The sequence below is a fragment of the Lygodium microphyllum genome, chromosome 21, assembly GCF_053477565.2.
Source record: "Lygodium microphyllum isolate KBCC chromosome 21, Lygodium_microphyllum_v1.1.10, whole genome shotgun sequence".
NCBI lineage: Eukaryota > Viridiplantae > Streptophyta > Polypodiopsida > Schizaeales > Lygodiaceae > Lygodium > Lygodium microphyllum.
Window position 1 is genome coordinate 89,053,805 of NC_141155.1, and position 20,109 is coordinate 89,073,913.

General features: G+C 38.9%; 1 protein-coding gene across 2 annotated transcripts; it reads left to right on the forward strand.

Moving 5' to 3' along the window:
* Positions 1 to 1,096: 1,096 nt before the first annotated feature.
* Positions 1,097 to 5,549, forward strand: LOC148018256 (uncharacterized). Of its 2 annotated transcripts, XM_087662123.1 has the most exons (7): positions 1,097 to 1,363; positions 1,477 to 2,677; positions 2,963 to 3,083; positions 3,164 to 3,333; positions 4,285 to 4,427; positions 4,598 to 4,747; positions 4,869 to 5,549. In XM_087662123.1, exons 2-7 carry the CDS (start codon positions 1,993 to 1,995, stop codon positions 5,013 to 5,015), a joined length of 1,416 nt encoding a protein of 471 aa, XP_087518249.1. In that variant the 5' UTR covers positions 1,097 to 1,363; positions 1,477 to 1,992; the 3' UTR covers positions 5,016 to 5,549. The 2 variants fall into 2 exon arrangements, with proteins under 2 accessions (XP_087518249.1, XP_087518250.1); XM_087662124.1 differs by lacking the exons at positions 1,097 to 1,363; positions 4,285 to 4,427 and having other exon boundaries at positions 1,370 to 2,677; positions 4,668 to 4,747; positions 4,869 to 5,547.
* The last annotated feature ends 14,560 nt before the right edge of the window (positions 5,550 to 20,109 follow it).

Genomic DNA, 20,109 nt, shown 5'->3' on the forward strand with positions numbered 1-20,109 from the left:
AATGTGCTTGGACAGCTGATAGGCGGGTACGTTACACATAGAAGAAGACTAGCATCTCTACAAGCAATTGTGGATAAAAATAAGATATGACCTTTATTAATTGGTTTCACAAATCAATGTCACTCTTTGAGAAACAACTTTGGCAAGACATACAATGCAAAGATTTGGAGGATAATTCTCAAGCACTCCCATGCAAGACATTTGCAAAGTTGCTTCTAATAGCTCTTTCACAAATCGATAGTCATAGTTTTTTTGAATTTAAATATTTAACTTTCCTTAAAGCTATGATATCCTAAATGTAATGGTGTTATCTTATGGTAATCTATATATGGCATGCTAGTCTCTTCTTTAGCTACCCAAATGTAAAGAAATTGAGGATTTCTTTGTGAGCACTTGAACTTAGAAGGAGAGGAATACAATGAGTGTGAAAAGGCTTGCAACATTCTTGTGGTAGTATCTACAATTTTAGCCACCCAAATTGAAAGAAATTGAGGGTTTTTTCATGATTACTTCGACTCAAAAAGAGAGGAATACAACAAGTGTAAAAGGACATATTGAATTCTTGTGGCAACATTGAATTCTATAGGGCTAGCCTTGAATTCCCATATATTGGAAAATCACGTGCGTGCACACACACACACACACACACACACACACAAAGACATAAATGTGGAATGAAAGCAGATATGGCAATGGTGATAGTCAATGTAGCATGACCAACGATAGCCCTTGTGTTCATTGTGGCTATGATGAATTTGCTCTCCTTATTGTCATGAGATAACAATCCTTGTGGTGATGGTGTAACCTTTGTGATCCCCTATGGAGATGGTGCAACGTTTGTGATGGTGAGTTAGTTCATTGTGCAACATCAATGCCTATGACTATGGTTCAATATAGGTGATCCATACGGTTGAGAGAGAGAGAGAGAGAGTGTGTGTGTGTGTGTGTTGCTTACTCATGTGGTTAAGTTTACAAGTTTGACTTGGCTAGATGGAGGTCTTTTTTCCCATGTCTTTTGGGCTGGTGATCCTACTCCGAGTGTCCCACCCCCTCTTAAGGGCCGTGTGGTATATGTAATGTTGAACACTGAGGTCACATGAAATCCCCAAAACCTCGAGCTTCGTCGGGCATTTCCAAGCCCAGCTCCCGTCACAACCAGCTGGCGCTTGCAACGATGGAGGCGGCGTCCATGAAGGAGGGCTTGCTGATATTGCCGGCGATGGAGTTCGGTCGCCGTCGTCATCTCTCTTTTTTTTTTCGTAAAAGTCGTCGTCATCTCTCTCTCTCTCTCTCTCTCTCTCTCTCTATCTGTGCGTCGTACGCAGCTGCCCCGACCTGGACCTTACTCTCTCCTCTCCGTGCCGTAAGTATTCTACCATGTTCTTCCGTCCGTTAACATTTCCATTTTTGTATCAAAATTTTCCCGGGAGTGGTATTCCCTCACCGGGCTCTCGTTTCACGGCGAGCTCTGCGTAGGCTTCCCTCGGCGTTTCGGTTTATCGGCCCGTTACGAGTGGTTTTCTGTTTTTGGCCTCTGCTTTCCCTCGTAGCCGGCTGAAACTTCCCCGTATATTCACCTTCTTCTTCGCATGTACTCCTGATTTCGCCTGACATTGTCACGCCGCGATTTCCCCTGCACGTCTGAAGGGAATCAGATTCTGCGTCCTTGCGAAAGGTATCCAGTATAAGGCGGCCATTACCCTATTAGCCTCGTGATTCGTGAACGTCTCAGCAGAAAAGGTTAATGAACATCTCTTACGATGCTGCTAGCAGAGAGGCATTAATCGAAAGTGCGATCCCGATCGATCGATGGAGTTCTCTAAATTTAATCCGATCCGTCTGTTACACAAAAGCCCTTTACAGGCGTGTCTCACGCTGCTGCCTCCATCGTCAATGACAGTGACGAGATGAAAGGTCGATCAGGGAGAATAAATTTCTCGGAAAGGATTGGTTGATGAAAATCTGTCAGGCGGAAGCAGGAGGGCCCTAAAAATGCCGGAAGGCCTTCCGTATTACAAGAGCTTCGACGCAGAAGAGAGTTGTTTTCGAGCTCCAGAACCGGTGCCAGCCTTCAAAGATGCCCTATTTGATGGGGGCCTTCAACATACAGGGACCAATGTTTGTACTTCTATGTTTCCTCCTCTTACGTCTGTCCATATTCGGAAGCAGTCCAATGGTAACGATAATCAGGAGTTTCATCTTAGCTCCCTCAACTTTGACTGCAAAGATCCTGACAATGCACTGGCCTACATAGATGACATTCTGAATGGGGAACTTGCGGCGAATGACTCCTTTGATGCTGATAACATCCAAGATTTTTTTGCTATCTTCAGCTGCCCCCATGATCTTAACCTCCTGTCAAACACCCCCCTTCTACCCTTGACACATGATCAACTGAATGACTCTGTGGCTGATGAGAGTGTTTGCCACAGAACATCACAGCTGCAAAAACACTTCCCCAGCTTGGAGGTCAATGCTCTTTCTACTGCACAAATCTTTGTTAACAGGACAGGAAATGAAGCCTCCATCAGTGCAGGTAGTATAGGTGCACCATGTGCAGAGGACCATGTCGACTGGTGCTTCAAAGAAAATATCAGTCCATGGCCCTGGTTATCCCAACAGAGGATGCGCCAGTGTGATCATTGTGAGGTTTTACGCCAGATTGTCCATACAAATGGTGGGCAACTTTTCATCAAACCTACTTCTGAGTGGTCCTCTCTTTGTTCAAAGTAAATAAATAGGAGTCACAAATCTAAAGTCTAGTTTGCATCGTACATTACTGTTGTAAAAAGAAAATGGTGTATAGAAGCTCCAGAGGTAATGAATTTATTATTCCCTCCCATTCATTTGGGCATCCAGTCAAAATGCAACACTACTATGATTGTTGGGTCTTGTAATTGATGGTCTTAATTCTGAAATGTAGATGTAGTAGTGATGTTACGATTGCTCTTTCTTTTAATAGGGCCACAAGGCACGAAGCTTGAGATTCATGGATGCGAAGGTCAAAACTATCATGCTGTTTTGCAGACGAGATTTTGGCTGAACGATGGATGCCCTCCAACAGTAGAGCAGCAAATGGTGGAGTAAGTTGCAGTATAGTAGGTTCTAATGTTGAGATAAACACATGGGTTGGAGCATTGTCATTTTAGTTTTCTTCTTGTAGATTTCCTGTGGGGAACTCCGACTATGTCAAGCAGTTTTTGACGCAATACAGCCTTTTAAGAAGGAAGGAAGGGTTTGTGCTGCAGCAAGATAGCATTATGACTGCCAATGCAGGGGATAGGATGTGTTCAGCCAATCGCATAGATGGCTTTGGCTGCTTCAAGGAAGCTGGTCAGTGCATGATATCATGCCTTCATCCAAACTAGACATGTGCAAATATTTACTTCGTTTCAATTTGATTGAAGTACAATCATATCCTTCCATAGTAGTGAAGTGGACTCTGCTACTGGTGTATAGAACATGAGTAGCCTGTGCTTGAATATGTATTTTCAGGTTAACACATCAGATCGACTAGGATTTGGTAACCTCTGCTTGACGTTTTCTGTTTTGGACCTTAATTTCTGTGCTTTCAGTCTCCATTTCCTTGTCCATACTTAATGTCTTTTATTGACATCTGCTTGGTGTTCCTGCATTCAAAAGCTTATAGAGTTACCTTGTACTAGTTCAACTTACGCAAGTAAAGTACATACACAATTTTAGATCTTTTACAACTAAGAACTAAATTTATAATAGCTAGAACTGGGAGTTTTCTAACTCTACCAGCTCAACAAATGCAAGCTTAGAGTTTTGCTGCTGCATTTGTGCGGTGTGGAAGTGAGACTTATTATCAGCTGTTCTTGCTCAGTAGAGATTTTTCAAGCATTATCAAAGCATGGAGTGGAGTGTTTTATAGCTGCTAGCATATAACATACGAATCAAGGCACTGTCAAAGACCTCATACTTAAGTCCAGTTTTATCCCAACTTATTCATGGCATGACTGAACAGACTGACCGGAGTTTTCCAGTTTTTGCTTTTTGCTAACTTCAAACCTTAATTTTTTCATGAATACTGGTTTGAGTACTGTCTTAGCTATGAACAAGAGGTTGAGCCTTTACTTAGATTGTCAAGGAGGGACTTTTCATTGTAAATAATTGAACTGAAAGTTAACAATGAAACATTGTTCTCCTGCAATTTATCATTCTACACAGGCTTCACCTCCAAACAGTGTTTGAATTGAACAGAAAGTTGATGTTGAAACATTGATTTAGCCTCGGATCTAGGTGACATCTCTAGTTTTTCAGGACAAGAAACTTACAAAGGATACATGAAAGAAAAATTTGAACTAAACCAGCACCTCCCCAGAGGAAACATCATAGAGGATGCTGTGGATACTGAGATGTTAAGTGTGCCTGTGAAGCCTGCTAGAAGCAGTGCTGCAGCTCAGGTTGCCACCGATTTTGCATGTGTAAACTGAAAGCTTCAGACATGATACAAATCTAAGATTAGTAATGCATGCTTTCCAAACCTCAGCTATATTAACTTGAATTTCAATAATGTTAGAAACCAGTATGGCAAGTCAAGAACATGAAGGTAATGGAATTGACTTTTCTGCAGAGGGAGAGGACAGGAAAATTGAAGATGTCTGATTTAGCCAAACATTTTCGTCTTCCTATAAATGCTGCAGCAAAAGAGCTTGGAATATGCCCCACAGTGTTGAAAAAGATATGCCGTCGGAACGGGATATGCAGATGGCCACATCGCAAGGTTCTGCTAGTTCTGTGGGAAAATTGCGTTAGCTTACTGAACTTTTTGGATTGCTAGCATGTGGAGCATTGTACCCATTCTGGATCAGAAATTTAATCTTATTGGGCCTTCCTGTTGACAGATCAAAAGCATAGAAAGGATTATAGCCACCTTGGAGCAAACGATTGCAGATGGAGCTGGGCAAGGTGATGGAGACATCCGGAAGGAAATAGCCATGCTTAGAAATGAGAGAAGTCAACTCTGTGCTGGGCTGATGGGTCAAGCTTGAACATGGTCAAATGACTTGCACTGGGAGAGATGTTTGCCCTCTGCTATTAGATAATCTTGACCGCATGTTACTTGTACTTGGTTTCTCTTTTGCGGTTCTCTCTTTATCCTCATCCCCGTGTTCTTTCCTCATAAGGAGTCTGATAAGATTACTGTTTTCTGCTTCATGTTATCCATGCTTTGAACCAAAGTCTCAATCTGCATGGCATGCATACAGGCTTATGAACATGATCAAAACTCCATACCAGATAACTCAACTATCAGCATCATACTTCTCTTCTTTTTGGCCCCTGGTAATGTCATGGATATATGCACTCCCTTGGTGTAGAATAACATAACCCTGAAGAACGCTTTTTTGAACATGGAAGTATTCATTCCTTGAGAGCAAGCAGCAGATCCCTCGTTATTTGTATATGGAGGAAAGCTTAGGGTAAAGGGGCCAATAGATTGTCATCTAACAATCCTCCATTATAATTTTTTTTTCCAAGTGAGTTGCATAAATGTTTTTTAATGGTCAAACTATTTATATTATATAAAGCTCAAAGAAAAAATATGAGGATATTTTGATATTTTTATCAAGTAGCCTTAGTTACAAATGAAAGGTTCATAAAAGAGGGACAGTGAGGGCCCAATAGAGTGACACTTGAGGATGCATTGCTTTAGGGTTTTACAAAATTTAAAATACAAAAAAAAATTTAAATGGCTCAATTGTTTGACTTAAGTTGAGCTCATTTGTAATTTTAAAAACTTCAGATGATTTTGTTAAGTGGTTAAAAAAGCCACATCTTTCTTGTAAAATTGTCACTCAATTGGGGTGGGGTGTGTTTTCCTTTTGGATGGAGCTACTTTATTGGCTCCTTTACTTTATATGCGTATCTTATATTTCTCTTGAGTTTGTTTGATATGTAGTTGTAACTCTTTATGAATATCAAAGAAATGTTGAGCTAAGTCTTTAGCAATTGGATTTTTTCCTTATGATTTTTTGTGATTGTCTATCCTTGGATATTGACCATAATTAACAAAGAATGGTGTGAATTGAGTGGAGGCATGGGAGGAATTATTGTATGCTAACTTAGCAAGGGGTAATAGATCCACCCAATAGTCTTGATGATAGTTGATTGTGCATCTAAGGTATCGCTTCAAGACTTGATTTACTCTTTGTTTTTTTATCACTCTATGGGTGATTGGCTAAAGCAAGATTTACTTGTACTTCTTAAAGTTTAAAGAGACCACTTCAAACACTAGATACAAATTGGGCTTTGCAATCATAGGCAATATCACTAAATAACATGTGGTGTTGATATTCTCATTTTAAGAGGCCTTGTTCCTTTTTCGTCTATACTCTTGGTTGTTGGGATAAAGTATGTCATTTTTGTGAATTGATCAATCACCACCAATATAAAATCATATACTTTGGAAGAAGGTAGTTTAACAATGAAGTCAATGGATAAAAATAATTATGGATTACTTGGAGTAGGTAATGGTTGAAGAAGGCCATGAGGTCGATGATGAGGGACTTTAGCTTGATTGCACATGTCACAAGAATGCACAAAGTCCTTGACTAGTTTCCACATTTGCGACCACCAAAAGTCCCTTGAAATCAGCTCAATTAGCATACTAACCCTAAAATGCTATGTTAATGGGAGATCATGATTTTTTTAAAGTATATCCACCTGCAAGGGACTAAGAAGTATATAGAGGAGTCCTTTATAATAGGGAAGTCTATCAATGTCTTGGAAATCCCTTTGAGTTTATTATTGGCCTTGATGTAATTGCATCTTATATCCTTGGTGAATGAGTCTTTTGTAATTTCTCTCTTGACCTTTAATAAGAATCCAGAGTCTTTAGGGGCTTTGTTGATAACTACCTTTAACTTAAGTTGCTCAAGTTTTAAGATTATCGAATTTTGTTAGTCATGGGCTTCATAATCTTTTTTCGGTGCTAGGTAAGATATTTGAGATAAAGACGAAGATCTATCTTGGTGAAGACTTTGGCTTTTCGGAGTCATTCAAGGAGTTTTGGAATCAAGGGAAGAGGGTAGTGATTCTCGAAAGTAATCTTATTGAGTCCTCTATAATCCACATACATATGGAGGGATCCATATTTTTACTTGAAGAAAAGAATTGGAGTACTCGTTAGAGATTTTGAATGAGGTATGAATCCCTTGGCAAGATTCTCATCAATATATTTTCTGAGCTCTACTAATTCATCTTGGGATAGCTTATCGATAGGGCCAAAAGGAGGTTGAGCTCCTTCTTATAAATCTATTGCACAAACATAAGGTCAATGTTTCGGTAGCATATTTGCATTCTTCATTTCAAATACATCCTTGAACTTTGCATATTGAGCTAGGAGTGTGTTTAGAGGCTTTCGTCCTTTGACTTTTCCATTGGAATTGCATAAATAGAAAATGATGGATTCTTCTTTGCTTGACACATGAAAACAATTTTCCCATTGTACATTGGTTGGGAATTCTTCATTTTATTATTTTGCACTTAACCTTTTTGGATCTCCAATTGATATTGGGGTTATGTAATTCTAGCTCGAGTAGCCTAATTGCAACGGGACTATTTGGGCAATGGATGATGTTCGAGGCTATATTTGATATGTTTCTTGAAGCTTTATTCGATTGTATGGTTTCTACTGAGGCTAGACATCAATGTTTCTTGATAGTGATGGAGCAGTGGCACTAAGAATTCTCATCCTTTCTTAGTTAGCTCAATATTTTGCTATATGTCATGACTAGTTGTAATACATGTATAATCCATTAATGTGCCGCCTTTATTTTTCTTGAGTTGTCAATGGCTTGAACCGCGTTATATCAATTTGCATAGGCTTTGTCTCAAATACTTGGTCTTCTTGGTCGGTTGGGTCTTCAAAAGTATTCACCCTGCTTGAATTCAAGGTGAATTTTTGATGTCTTTCTTATCTCCTTTGAAATAGATAGTTGTTACATTCAATTGCTTGAGAAATTCACTAAGTGTATACACCTTTGGCATAGTGAACAAAAGATCTTTAACATTACCTTACAATTTCCAACGGAATTGATTAATAAAATAATCTTCATGCCATTTTAAATCACATGTGAATTGTTGAAATTTTGATACATATATTGAGGCAGGTCTCAACCCTTGGCATACATTTCTAATATTTATTTTAGCTACTGTTGCTTTGTCTACTTCTCCAAATGTGGCAAAGAACTCTTGTATGAAGGCCTTAAATTTCTATCGCAATAGGGATCCCTTCTCAAGCAAGGGGACAAACCAAGAGAGAGCTATACTTGAGACAGGAGTTTCTACGAGACCATTGACTCGAGAAGCATCATTTGGATAATGATTTGGTTGCATATGTATAAATAATCATACATGTTGGAGGAAACCTCTGAATTTTGACCTTATGCCATTAAATTTCTCTGGAAGATTGACCTTTGGTTCTTTCTTATGTTGATCATGAAGGTTGCTAGTAGGGCTGATAGACCTCTAGCTTGATGTAGGCTCGTGTCTTAAATTTCTTAAAGTTATTATTATAGGTCTTGCATAGCTAAGCCCAAAGCTTATGGTATTTCTACTTGTAGCTTTATATTACTTCCTTGAAGCTCTTGGATTTGCTTCTAGATGCTTTGTAAAGAAGCAACAATACCTTGCATCACGGATTCCATCAAGACTAGGCAAGATTGTGGTAGGGGAGTAGTCTTGCAAAACTATTATGAGTACAACAAGTGTACTTTGAGAGCAAGGAGATTGCTCTCACAACTTATAAGAGAAGAAATTGAAAGAGTAATCAAACTCGATTACAAGAGAACACTTACAAGAACATGGCTTGATTACAAGACAAGGCTAGAACAAGACAAAAACTGGAAGAGGACTTACCTTGCAAGAGCCTCACAATTGATATTGGCAAGATTGAAGGGCTTGTAGCCCAGGACCCCTATTTATACTACAGTTGAGGAGGTTAAGAAGAAGCTTCTAGATGACTACATCATTAATGACATAAAAGTGATAACATAAGCAATGTTGATGTAAGTTGATGTAAGTGTCTTCTAGAAATTTCCAAATAATTATCTAGACCTTCTTAGAATTGTCTAGTACTTTCTTAAGTCTCTAAGAATGTTTTGGAATCTTCTAGAAACTTCATGGGACTAGGGGCTATACTAGCTTGCGTATGAACCAACGACTATTCTTGCTTGAGCATCCATTACATTGCTTCAACGTTTATTACAATCACTGTTAGAGCTATATGTCCCCATTTTCTACACACCTGTTAATAGGAAATGTGGAAGGCTATAATCAAAAGCAAAGTTAAGAAAAGTTAAAGACAATCAAAGCACAAGTGTTGAAATTATTTTTGGAGCTTCAACATATTATTTTTTGGCGCTTGTATGATCTGTTGTACTTTAGGGATGTATGATTATTACGATTGTATTATTTTGTGAGAGATGGGGTCATTCCCGCACACATTATATCATCTTCTGCAGTTATATTTATCGCAACCATAATTGTTGTATGTGTTGCGCTTATGGAAATGCAATTGCAATAGCATAGGATATGTTTAATTAGGCTAAGGTATAAGGATATGTCAATGAAAGATAAGCCAAGATCCCACAAAGTGGGTAGGATGTCAAGATTGTGGGAGAGAAGGAAGGAGTCTCACTTGTAGCTTTCTCACTTACACAATGGGGGAATACACACAAAGGTGGAGGCTGAAAACAGTTTTCCTCTTCTTAGTTGTGCAAGCCAAAAAGAACTGAAGTACAGATAAATAGAAGAACCCTATATATGGGTCTCAAACCAAACTCAACTTACTAAGGTGGCATACTAACTAAGCCACGAACTAGAGTAGATAAGGATAGCTGTCATCTTGCTATTATTCATGGGTGGTGTACCAACCGCATCTGCAACTACCAAGTCTGTGACATAAATGCACAACGGTCACCCTGGCATATCATGAGTGGAGCTCGATATCTCAACACTCCCCCTCGAGCTCAATCCCAATTCCTGCACACCAAGCAGGTTTCTAAACTTGCGCAACTTCTTTGCGCCCAATGCCTTCGTAAATATGTCAGCTACTTGATCCTCTGTGCTGACATAAACTAGATCAATAAGACCTAGTAAAACCCTCTCCCGCACATAGTGATAATGCACCTCAATGTGCTTTGTTCTAGCATGATAGACTGGGTTATTTGCCAAGTGTATACTACTCATATTGTCTCAATAAATGACAACTGGCCCATCTATAGGCTGATGCATATCATAAAGTAGCTTATGCAACCAAGCTATCTCACATGCATCCATTGCTGCACCCCTGTACACTCAGCCTCTGTGCTCGACAAGGCAACTGTAGGCTATTTCTTGCTGCTCCAAGTGACTGCAGCACTCCCAAAAGAGAACACATATCCATTGGTAGATCGTTTATCATAAATACTACCAGCCCAATCAGCATCAGTGTATCCATGCAACTGTATCTGAACTCCAGGCTCATAAAATAGTCCATACTGCAATGTGGACTTCACATACCTGAGTATGCGTCTAGCCGCATCCAAATGCGGTTTCCTTGGAGTCTGCATAAACCGACTTACCAATCCAACAACATAGCTCAAATCTGGCCTAATAATAGTCATATAAATCAAACTTCCTACTATGCGTCTGTACATAGTAGGGTCTTCGAGAAGCTCACCTGCATCTGCGCTCAACTTCACATTTTGCTCCAAAGGAACTGAAATAGGCTTACAGCCTGTCATCCCATATTTGGACAGCATGTCCAATCCATACCGCCTCTGCAAGAGCCATATCCCACTTGGTGATCTAATCACCTCAATGCCCAAGAAATAACGCAGCTCTCCCAAATCCTTCATTTCAAACTTCTGCTTCAATAGCATTTTCACATGAAGGATATCTTCATCACTATCACCTGTGATAATCAAATCATCAACATAAATGACAAGCATCATAATACCTTTCTATGTTTTTCTCACATAAAGTGAGAAATCTGCCTTGGAAATCTGAAATCCAATAGTGACAAGATACTATCCTATCTTGTCAGACCATGCTCTAGGTGCTTGCTTCAAGCCATACAAGGCTTTCTTCAACCTACAAACAAACTTAGGATGAACAGCATGTACATAACCTGGTGGTTGCTCCATATAGACCTCTTCTTGCAAATCACCATGCAAGAAGGCATTCTTTACATCCATCTGATGTAAAGACCATCCCTTTGATGCAGCCATAGCAATGACTGCTCTTACGGTTGCCATCCTTGCAACCGGACTGAATTTTTCTTTATAATCAATGCCATATGTTTGTGCATACCCCTTGACTACTAATCTTGCCTTGTATCTGTTCACAGAACCATCTGCATTGTGCTTCACCTTATAAACCCACTTACAACCAATTACATTCTTATCTTTAGGAAAAGGTACCAATTCCCATGTAGCATTTTCTTCCAAAGCACCCATTTCTTCATCCATGGCTTTCTCCCATTTTTCATTTCCCATGGCTTGCTCAAAAGAAGTGGGTTCTGGTTCCTGTATCACTTTGACTATATAGGCATAGTGAATGGCTGTAAATCCATCATATTTCAGACTATCCACAGGATACCTAGCTCTGGTAGACCTGCGCAAAGTAGGCTCACTTCCAGGTGCTCTCAAAACATCCCTGGTCTTCCTTACTCCAGGTGTAATAACAGAAGGAATACCCAACTCATCATCAATGCTCTATTCTGAGCCACTGGATTCACCATCCACATAAGAGTGACCTGCATTCACATCAAATATGGGCTGATCTACCTTCTCTTTTCCTTTTTGTGATACCTGCATACCACTATCTGCATTGCTTTGAGAAGATTCTCCTGATCTCAATCTGCCTGTCCATGGCGAAGAATGTGAACCAGTGCTAGAGGACACTCCAGGTCCATTAATATCTTGTGACTGCTGCTGTGAATTCTGTGCAACATTACCATTTTGTGCATCTACATTATCAATCACATTTACTGGTTTATACCAGCTACTCATCTCATAAAAAACAACATCTCTGCTCACTATAAACTTACGAGTAGAAGGGTTATAGCATCTATACCCTTTTTGCTGCAGAAAGTAACCAATAAAGATGCACTTCTCAGCTTTTGGATTCAACTTGGATCTCAACTCATCTGGCACATGAACATAGGCAATGCAACCAAAAATTTTCAAATGAGAAATATCTGGTTTCCTACCAGTATACCTCTCCTCTGGAGTCATGCCATGTATTGCTGCAGTGGGAGTCCTGTTCATTATGTATACTGCTATAGCAACTGTCTCAGCCTAGTAAAAATCTGGCAGGTCTTTTTCATTGAGCATGACACGAGATACCTCTCCAATATGCCTATTTTTTCTTTCTGCAATTCCATTTTGCTGTGGGGTATGACTACATGAATATTGTTGCTTTATGCCATGCTCCTGCAAGAACCTTGCAAACTCATTTGAGAGGTACTCTCCCCCTCCATCTAACCTTAGGCATTTTTGCAGGCGTGTTTCTTTTTCAACCATAGCTTTAAGAGTTTTGAAATGCCCAAAAACTTCACTTTTCTTTTTCATAAAATACACCCAAACTTTTCTTCTATAGTCATCAATAAAAGTAACGAAATAATGATAGCCTCCAATAGATGCAGCTTTAGTAGTCCACACATCAGAGTGGATTAATTCCAATGGCTTCTTACTCTCTTGAACATGTCTAGGAAATGGTTTCCTTGCCTGTTTTCCAAATTGACAGGCTTCACATACCTTATGCATTTCTGCAACCTTGAATTTAGGCAATCCTGCAACAATATTTTGGGCTTGCATTGATTTAAGTCGCTGTACATTAACATGACCAATGCGTTTATGCCAGATATCAATATCTGCAACTACACCGTCCCATGTGCAAACATTGCTGCACTCAATTCATGCATATCTGCATCCAACGTAAACATTCTGCCCTTCTTCTTTTCTTTTGCTATCAAGTGACCTTTATTTTTCATATCCTCAACAAAGCATCCATGAGGATTAAATCTGACCTGCAAGCCCTGCTCAACCATTTGACCAACAGAAACCAGGTTCTTGGTGATATTCAGGACATGAAATACATCCGATAGATATTTCTTTTTCCCATCCTACATAGACAAAGGAAATTTTCCAATCTGTACAATAGGATATGCAGTATCATCACCAGTCTCCACAAATCCTGGTTTTTCAATTTTCCTTGCATCCTGCATCCATTCTGCACGACCTGTCATGTGGTTTGATGCACTTGAGTCAACATACCACACATCGTTGCTTTCTTCTGCACTTGTCACAGAATTGGTCATGTGCTGCACCATAAACAAATGCTCATTTCTGTCATCACCCTGCATAATTCCCTTGTTACAATTTTCCATTCATGATGTCATTCTGCTTTTTATAGCAGTCTTTAGCCATATGACCCATTTTACCACAGTAGTAGTATTCAACATTGCTGTTTGCATTTTGGCCTCTTTGCCATCCACCGCGACCTCTTTGGCTCCCCCTGCCTCTAGAGTTACCACGTCCTCCTCCATAGGACTGGTTTTCTTGAGTTTGCTGCATATTCTGATTTCTACCACGGCCTCCAGATCGGCCTCCTCTACCTCTGCCTCTACCTCTTCCAGCATTTGAGTAGAAGACAGCTTCTTTTGAAGTTCCTCCTGAAGAAGATGCACCACCATTTCTCTGCTCCTTAGAAATTAGAAGAGCAATCAACTCCTCAAAATCAGGAAATCTTTCACGGACGGAAATGGATGTTCGGAACTGTGCATAATCCTTTCCTAGACCATTCAAGGTCACAGAAACTAAATCATCATCTTCCACTGGTGACCCAATGGAAGCAAGTGCATCTGCAATCTTCTTCACCTTCATGTGGTAGTCATTGATGCTCATACTTTCTCTTTGCACATTGTGCAACTCTTGCTTGAGCTGCATTTTCTTGGCTTACATATTTGTGCGATACATTTTTGACAAAGTATCCCATGCCTCCTTTGGCGTACTTGCATCTTGAATATGCACAATCATAGAGTCTGAAATGCTGATAGACAGCCAATACATAACTTTCCTGGCTCTCTCATGCCATGCTTTAAATGCTTGCATTTGCTATTGATTGGGAACATTAGGAAGAACTGGTTCTTCTTCATTTCCTGCAACAAATTCCCAATATCCTTTTCCCATAAGGAAATTCGTCGTTCTAAACTTCCATGCTTGGAAGTTGTTCTTGTCAAGCTTTTCAGTGACGATCTGTGAAAGAGAATCAGACGCCATTACAGAACGCTGCAAAAAATTCTGTCACTGCAAAAAACACAGCTTCAGCCTCACAAGGGCAAATATGCAAAACTGACGAAAGTGGTATTTGACCACACAGTCACTTCCTAGTGACGATTTTGCATCAACAAGCAACGAGGATGATTTTGTAACTCCCAGTGTCTCTGCGCACAGGCATACGATGCAATTTCTACGGTAACTTTTCACCGACCTGTAAAACAGTGGTCGCACAGCAAAAAACAGAGCCTTTTCCCGAGTGCGTGTGGAAAACTTCTGCCTCCAAAACAGGCCCCGAAATGGCCTCGAATCAAAAAAACAGGGCAACCAAGGGCTAAAGGCCTTACTCGCAGCATATATTGCCCTCTTACTACACCGCGAAGGACGTCTCAATCTGAGACAATGCACTCTTGCACTTTCCGGCTATGCTATTGCAGAGACTTGCTCCCAAAACAAAAAAATGAAAGCAACACTGGTCCTCTTACCAGAACACTGCGCACTTGGTTTGCTTTTTTGAGCTCTTTACCACGAACAAGGCTCTGATACCATGTCAAGATTGTGGGAGAGAAGGAAGGAGTCTCACTTGTAGCTTTCTCACTTACACAATGGGGGAATACACACAAAGGTGGAGGCTGAAAACAGTTTTCCTCTTCTTAGTTGTGTAAGCCAAAAAGAACTCAAGTACAGATAAATAGAAGAACCCTATATACGGGTCTCAAACCAAACACAACTAACTAAGGTGGCATACTAACTGAGCCACGAACTAGAGTAGATAAAGATAGCTGTCATCTTGCTATTATTCATGGGCGGTGTACCAACCGCATCTGCAGCTACCAAGTCAGTGATATAAATGCACAACGGTCACCCTGGCATATCACGAGTGGAGCTCGATATCTCAACATAGGATACCCAAAATAGGGCGTAGACCCTAATTTAGAGTAGTGGAAACCCTAAGTTGCAAAGTGGGACACAAATCTTAAAACCCAAATGCGACACCATCCTAGAGAAGAGGCCTAACTCTAACCCTAATCTTAGTCTATATAAGGATATAAGTTCTTAATTGTATTTACCCTTTTGGTGCATCCATGCTGCAAGAGCTCAATTAGTGTAACTGTTGAAGCTTTTCATTCACTTCTATTCTATCATCTTGCTTCCATTGTTGAGAGTGAGGGAGAGAGAGACTGAGAGGTGTGTTAACTGAGGGATCGAGGGAAGGTGGAGTTGTACATCTTCTTCTTCTTCCCATCCATGGTAAGAGGGTTGAGTTTGAGGTTGTTTATGAGGATTTGAGATTGCAAGAGAGTGAGGGATCCAATGTGGTGAATCTTTTCTCCACCTTCTTTCTTTTTTCCTTCTTTATCTTCTTTTGACATTGGTGTGCTTGGTGGTGGATGCAAAGGAGTGATGACACTGTATCATCTTATTTCTTGGGGCATGGAACCATCTTTGAGCCTTCAAGCTTTCAAGCTACAATGCAGGAAGATAAGATAGGTGAGTTCACTATACCTTGAAGCTAGTCTTATATCATTGCTTTCTTGAGTTGGAGAGAAGGATGTATGGTTAATTAAAGTAGAGTGTCGAGAAGACAAGGTGAGAGATTGTTGCCAAAGTGAGCTCCAACTTCTAAAAGAATAGAAGTTTACCCAATGTCCTCATTGCTATGCATTTAGCCCAACATTTCTTAATAGTTATACCTCTCATACTCCTTCCTCTACCCATAGGATTTGTTTGAGGTTGATATTTTAGGAAATACATACACCTTCTTGTTTAGGACTCATTAGTGTTTTCACTAGGTTGAAAAAGGGGCCCTATATCCTCTCTCTCTTCCACTGCATGCATCCATTAGATTCAAGCATCGATTCTTGAATAATTTGACCATGTTATGTAATTTTGGTCCTTAGTTATGTATCTCTAGGGTTAGAGTCAACATTTTGTGATAATGGTTGAGGTTCAAATTGATTAATTTCTTTCATGATTCCATTCCTTATAGATCCAGATTTGTTTTCCATTTCATTCCCAGTTTGGTATAACCTATTCATATTCCCTTTCTTTTCTTTTGCAATACTTACCTCTTCTTCAAAAGTTGAAAATTTTTAAAGCTCCACCGTAAGCCTTAAATTATCTCTATACCCTAGATCTCACTATTTTAACAAGCTTTGCATATATGTGTCAATATTATCTTTTTGGCTTAAATTTTATATTTCATGCCACACTTGATTACAACCCTCATTAGTTTGAAACTTTTGAAGAAATGCTTGCTTTAAACCAACAAAAGTAGGCTCCTTAGATGTTTTCTTCCCCTCAATTTTGAATTGTAAAATCTTAACCTCACATGGGCTTCATCGTGCAAACAATATGAGAGGATTCTCAACACAAACTATGATCCATGCTTGTTTTTAATAAGACGAGCTATTTCTAATTGTTCTAAAATTTTAGCAATATTCTCTTATTACAATGCAAAAAATAGTGGAAAATCTTGTGTAATTTTGACATAATAGTATTAAAGGAGAAAAAGAAAGCTCTTGGAGGGGATGCAAAAAAGAATCTCATAAATCACAACCCCAGAGCACTAATTTGACACATGCTTCAATCCACAACCACAACACAACTCACAATGTTAAAACTAATAAGTGGGGTGAGACTACCAATGGTATACAATACAATTTTTAAAGAGGTTCCATGAACCATAAAACCACTCATATCTTCAGAAGGCTAACCATGAGCATTTGTGCTTGGAAAATCGGGTAGAACTTGCCCATAAATACAAAAAAACCATAAGCCACACACTCATTAATAATAAATACAAAATGCTTTCATAAACATAAATTGATGATTGTTGTTTTGATGCATTATTTTGGAGACATATACATGATTTATATGTGAAAGAGGTAAGAAGAGGGCCCTTGAAGTTTGGAAATATACAAAGAGAAATTGATGGGGTGAGCTAGCTCAATTCGAGACAATGTATATAAGGTGTTCTTACATGACACACACATATGTATAAGAACACTACTAAAAATTCATCACTCGATTGGAAGGTATTGCAGGCATGTGCGATTTCTAGTTGATATATGTATTCTCTATAGGATCAACTTTGACCCCCATCACACAGATTGAAATATGTAACATGATCTACATGTCGTAAGGAGTCTCTAACATGGTAGTTCTTCGTGCTCAAAACTTGCTAGAGATATATCATGGCACATGCATCAATAATCATGAAGCTGATTCTTAAATGGTTGCAAGGATCCATGGCAAATCCTCAACCACAAAGAAAAAATATTTATTTTGATAAGAAAACACATAATTGAATGGCTACACTAGTCAATGCTATATCCACTTCACATATCGAGATGAAAAGTTCAATAGAATGATTCGTCTACTCCATTGACATGTGTTAGCATGATTGAGAGGTTGTATAGCAATCTTCATTATGGATGCAATAGGCAAATACACCTACTATAGTTGGCATAATGATATAGCTAGCCCATCATATTTGTAATTTACATAGTATATTGTGTCTACACTTATATATACACATTACACTTCTATTTTAGAAGATGAAGTAGAAGATATGATAAAGAAGAAGAATAGTTTGTCGCATCTCCACGAGAGAGAGAGAGAGAGAGAGAGAGAGAGAGAGAGAGAGAGAGAGAGAGAGAGAGAGAGAGAGAGAGAGAGAGAGAGAGAGAGAGAGAGAGAGAGAGAGAGAGAGAGAGAGAGAGAGAGAGAGAGAGAGAGAGAGAGAGAGAGAGAGAGAGAGAGAGAGAGAGAGAGAGAGAGAGAGAGAGAGCTATATCATTAAGGAGCACAGATCCCCTATCTTTTGTCATGGTATTAGAGTAGGTCAAGAAAAATTAAGCTTCGCAAAGTGAAGAAGATTTGAAGGTAAATGAGGACATGTATGATAGCTTGCTCCATTTCTTCCAAATGCTTATTGTTTGAGCAAGGCTATAGGTTTGGATTCGGTCATCATCTTAGATTGAGACAAAATTGGTGAGCATAAAGAGTACAATAAACCCTACATATATACCCATAAGGTCTAACCATTGTAATTTTGGCAATTTGAGGTAGTTTTAGCCCCTTTTTTTCACTTATAAGTGTTCCATGCTAGGGTGACTTTACAAATTTGGTAGGCCTTCAAGTTTTGACTAGTTTTGTATATTGTGCAGGTTTTGCACAATTGTTGGGTGTTATAGATTGTGGGGTTATAGTTTGATTTATATATTTACATAGATTCAAGATTTCAAGTGTGTTTGAAATTTTTGTACATATGCAAAACTCAAATTAAGAGGGCAATTTTATTGTGACATATAAATGGGTGAGAGTAGCTACAAAGTCAACATGGGCAAGTTGGTTAAAGGCAATTGTAAGCCTTTGAAGTTCAAAATGAGGAGTTTTTGACAAGTAAAGACTCGTGGGATATGTGAGTAGAGACGAGAAAAAAATTGGTGCTCCCCTAAGAATCAATAAAAGGGCAACAAAAGGCATGGAACAAATGGAATGGGGAAGAAACAAAAGGTCATAATCTTCATATTTGCAAATGTGTCTAATGGGATAATTGGACATATACAAGAGCTTGTTGCTACAAAAAAGGGAGTGTGTGATAAAGGCATGGAGGATTGAGTTGAATACATAAAGAAGAACAAGTTATCAATACATGACTATGGTTGAAAATCAAGGAGATTGCAAACATGTTGGGATCTCTTGGTGTATCTATTGATAATGGTGATTTGGTTTTTGCTACTTTGAAAGGGTAATGATGAGAATTGGAAGAGTTTTAACACTTTTCTTTATGTAAGTTAAAACTTTTCTAGATCTCCCTCATGATTACCGAAGAGATTAGGATGTAGAGAAACAAGAATTAAACCATAAAAACCAAAAGACCTCGAAATCAACTTCATAAATACTCTACTATTTTAACATTGATAAACAAGAAAAAAAGTAAGGGTAGGTTGCATAACATGGTTCACTAATAAATTAATGACGCTTATTGCTTGTGATATGATTATTTTTTATTTTGAGTGTAGTTAACTTACCTTGGATATGTACGTGTGATAGATAGAAACAAATATATTGTGGTAACAACCATTGGGATACCCACACCAATGAGACTTGAGCATCTTACGAGATGCTAGAAAAAATCATATTGCAAGATAAGGGTTTTGCACTAATGCAAAGTGATAGATGTTTACTTTTCTTTGAGATTGTTGGAGTCCTTGTTAGGGCAAAGGATTGAGTGGTAAGTTCCCTTATGACGCATGATACCTCTCTGGAGGTGCAAAAGATCTTAACAAGGTCCTAAGCTTATAAAACTTTAGTGATCGTAGAAAGAGTGTGATCACATATGGCCTAATCTTATAGGGTTGAAAGGTACCATCCTAGGCATGATAATTTTGGCCACTCTTGTGGGAGTGAAAATTTTGTAAGTTTGATCAATATATTAGTGTTTTTCAAAGTATTCATATTGTGCTTAAAGGCTATGTTAAGAAACCTTGTGTATGGAATGATAAAAGGAAGTCACATTTATATATCCTCATAGTATGGTAGTATGCCTTGATAATTAGATAATTGAAAAAAATGCATTGAGGAAAGTAGGATATATTGATCCTGATGATCAAGTATTTATGTCTAGGTGGACCCAATAAGTTGATTAGCCTTTCTACACTAGATAGAGCTTAGGGAGACTGGATGGTGTTGTGCATATAAATTAGGGTTTTGGCAAACTACTAGAGGTCTCTTCTAGGGTTATAGAGGAGGCACCTCACATGTGGTATCAAAGAAAATGATAAAGATAAGTAAATTGACAATGAAATGAAAT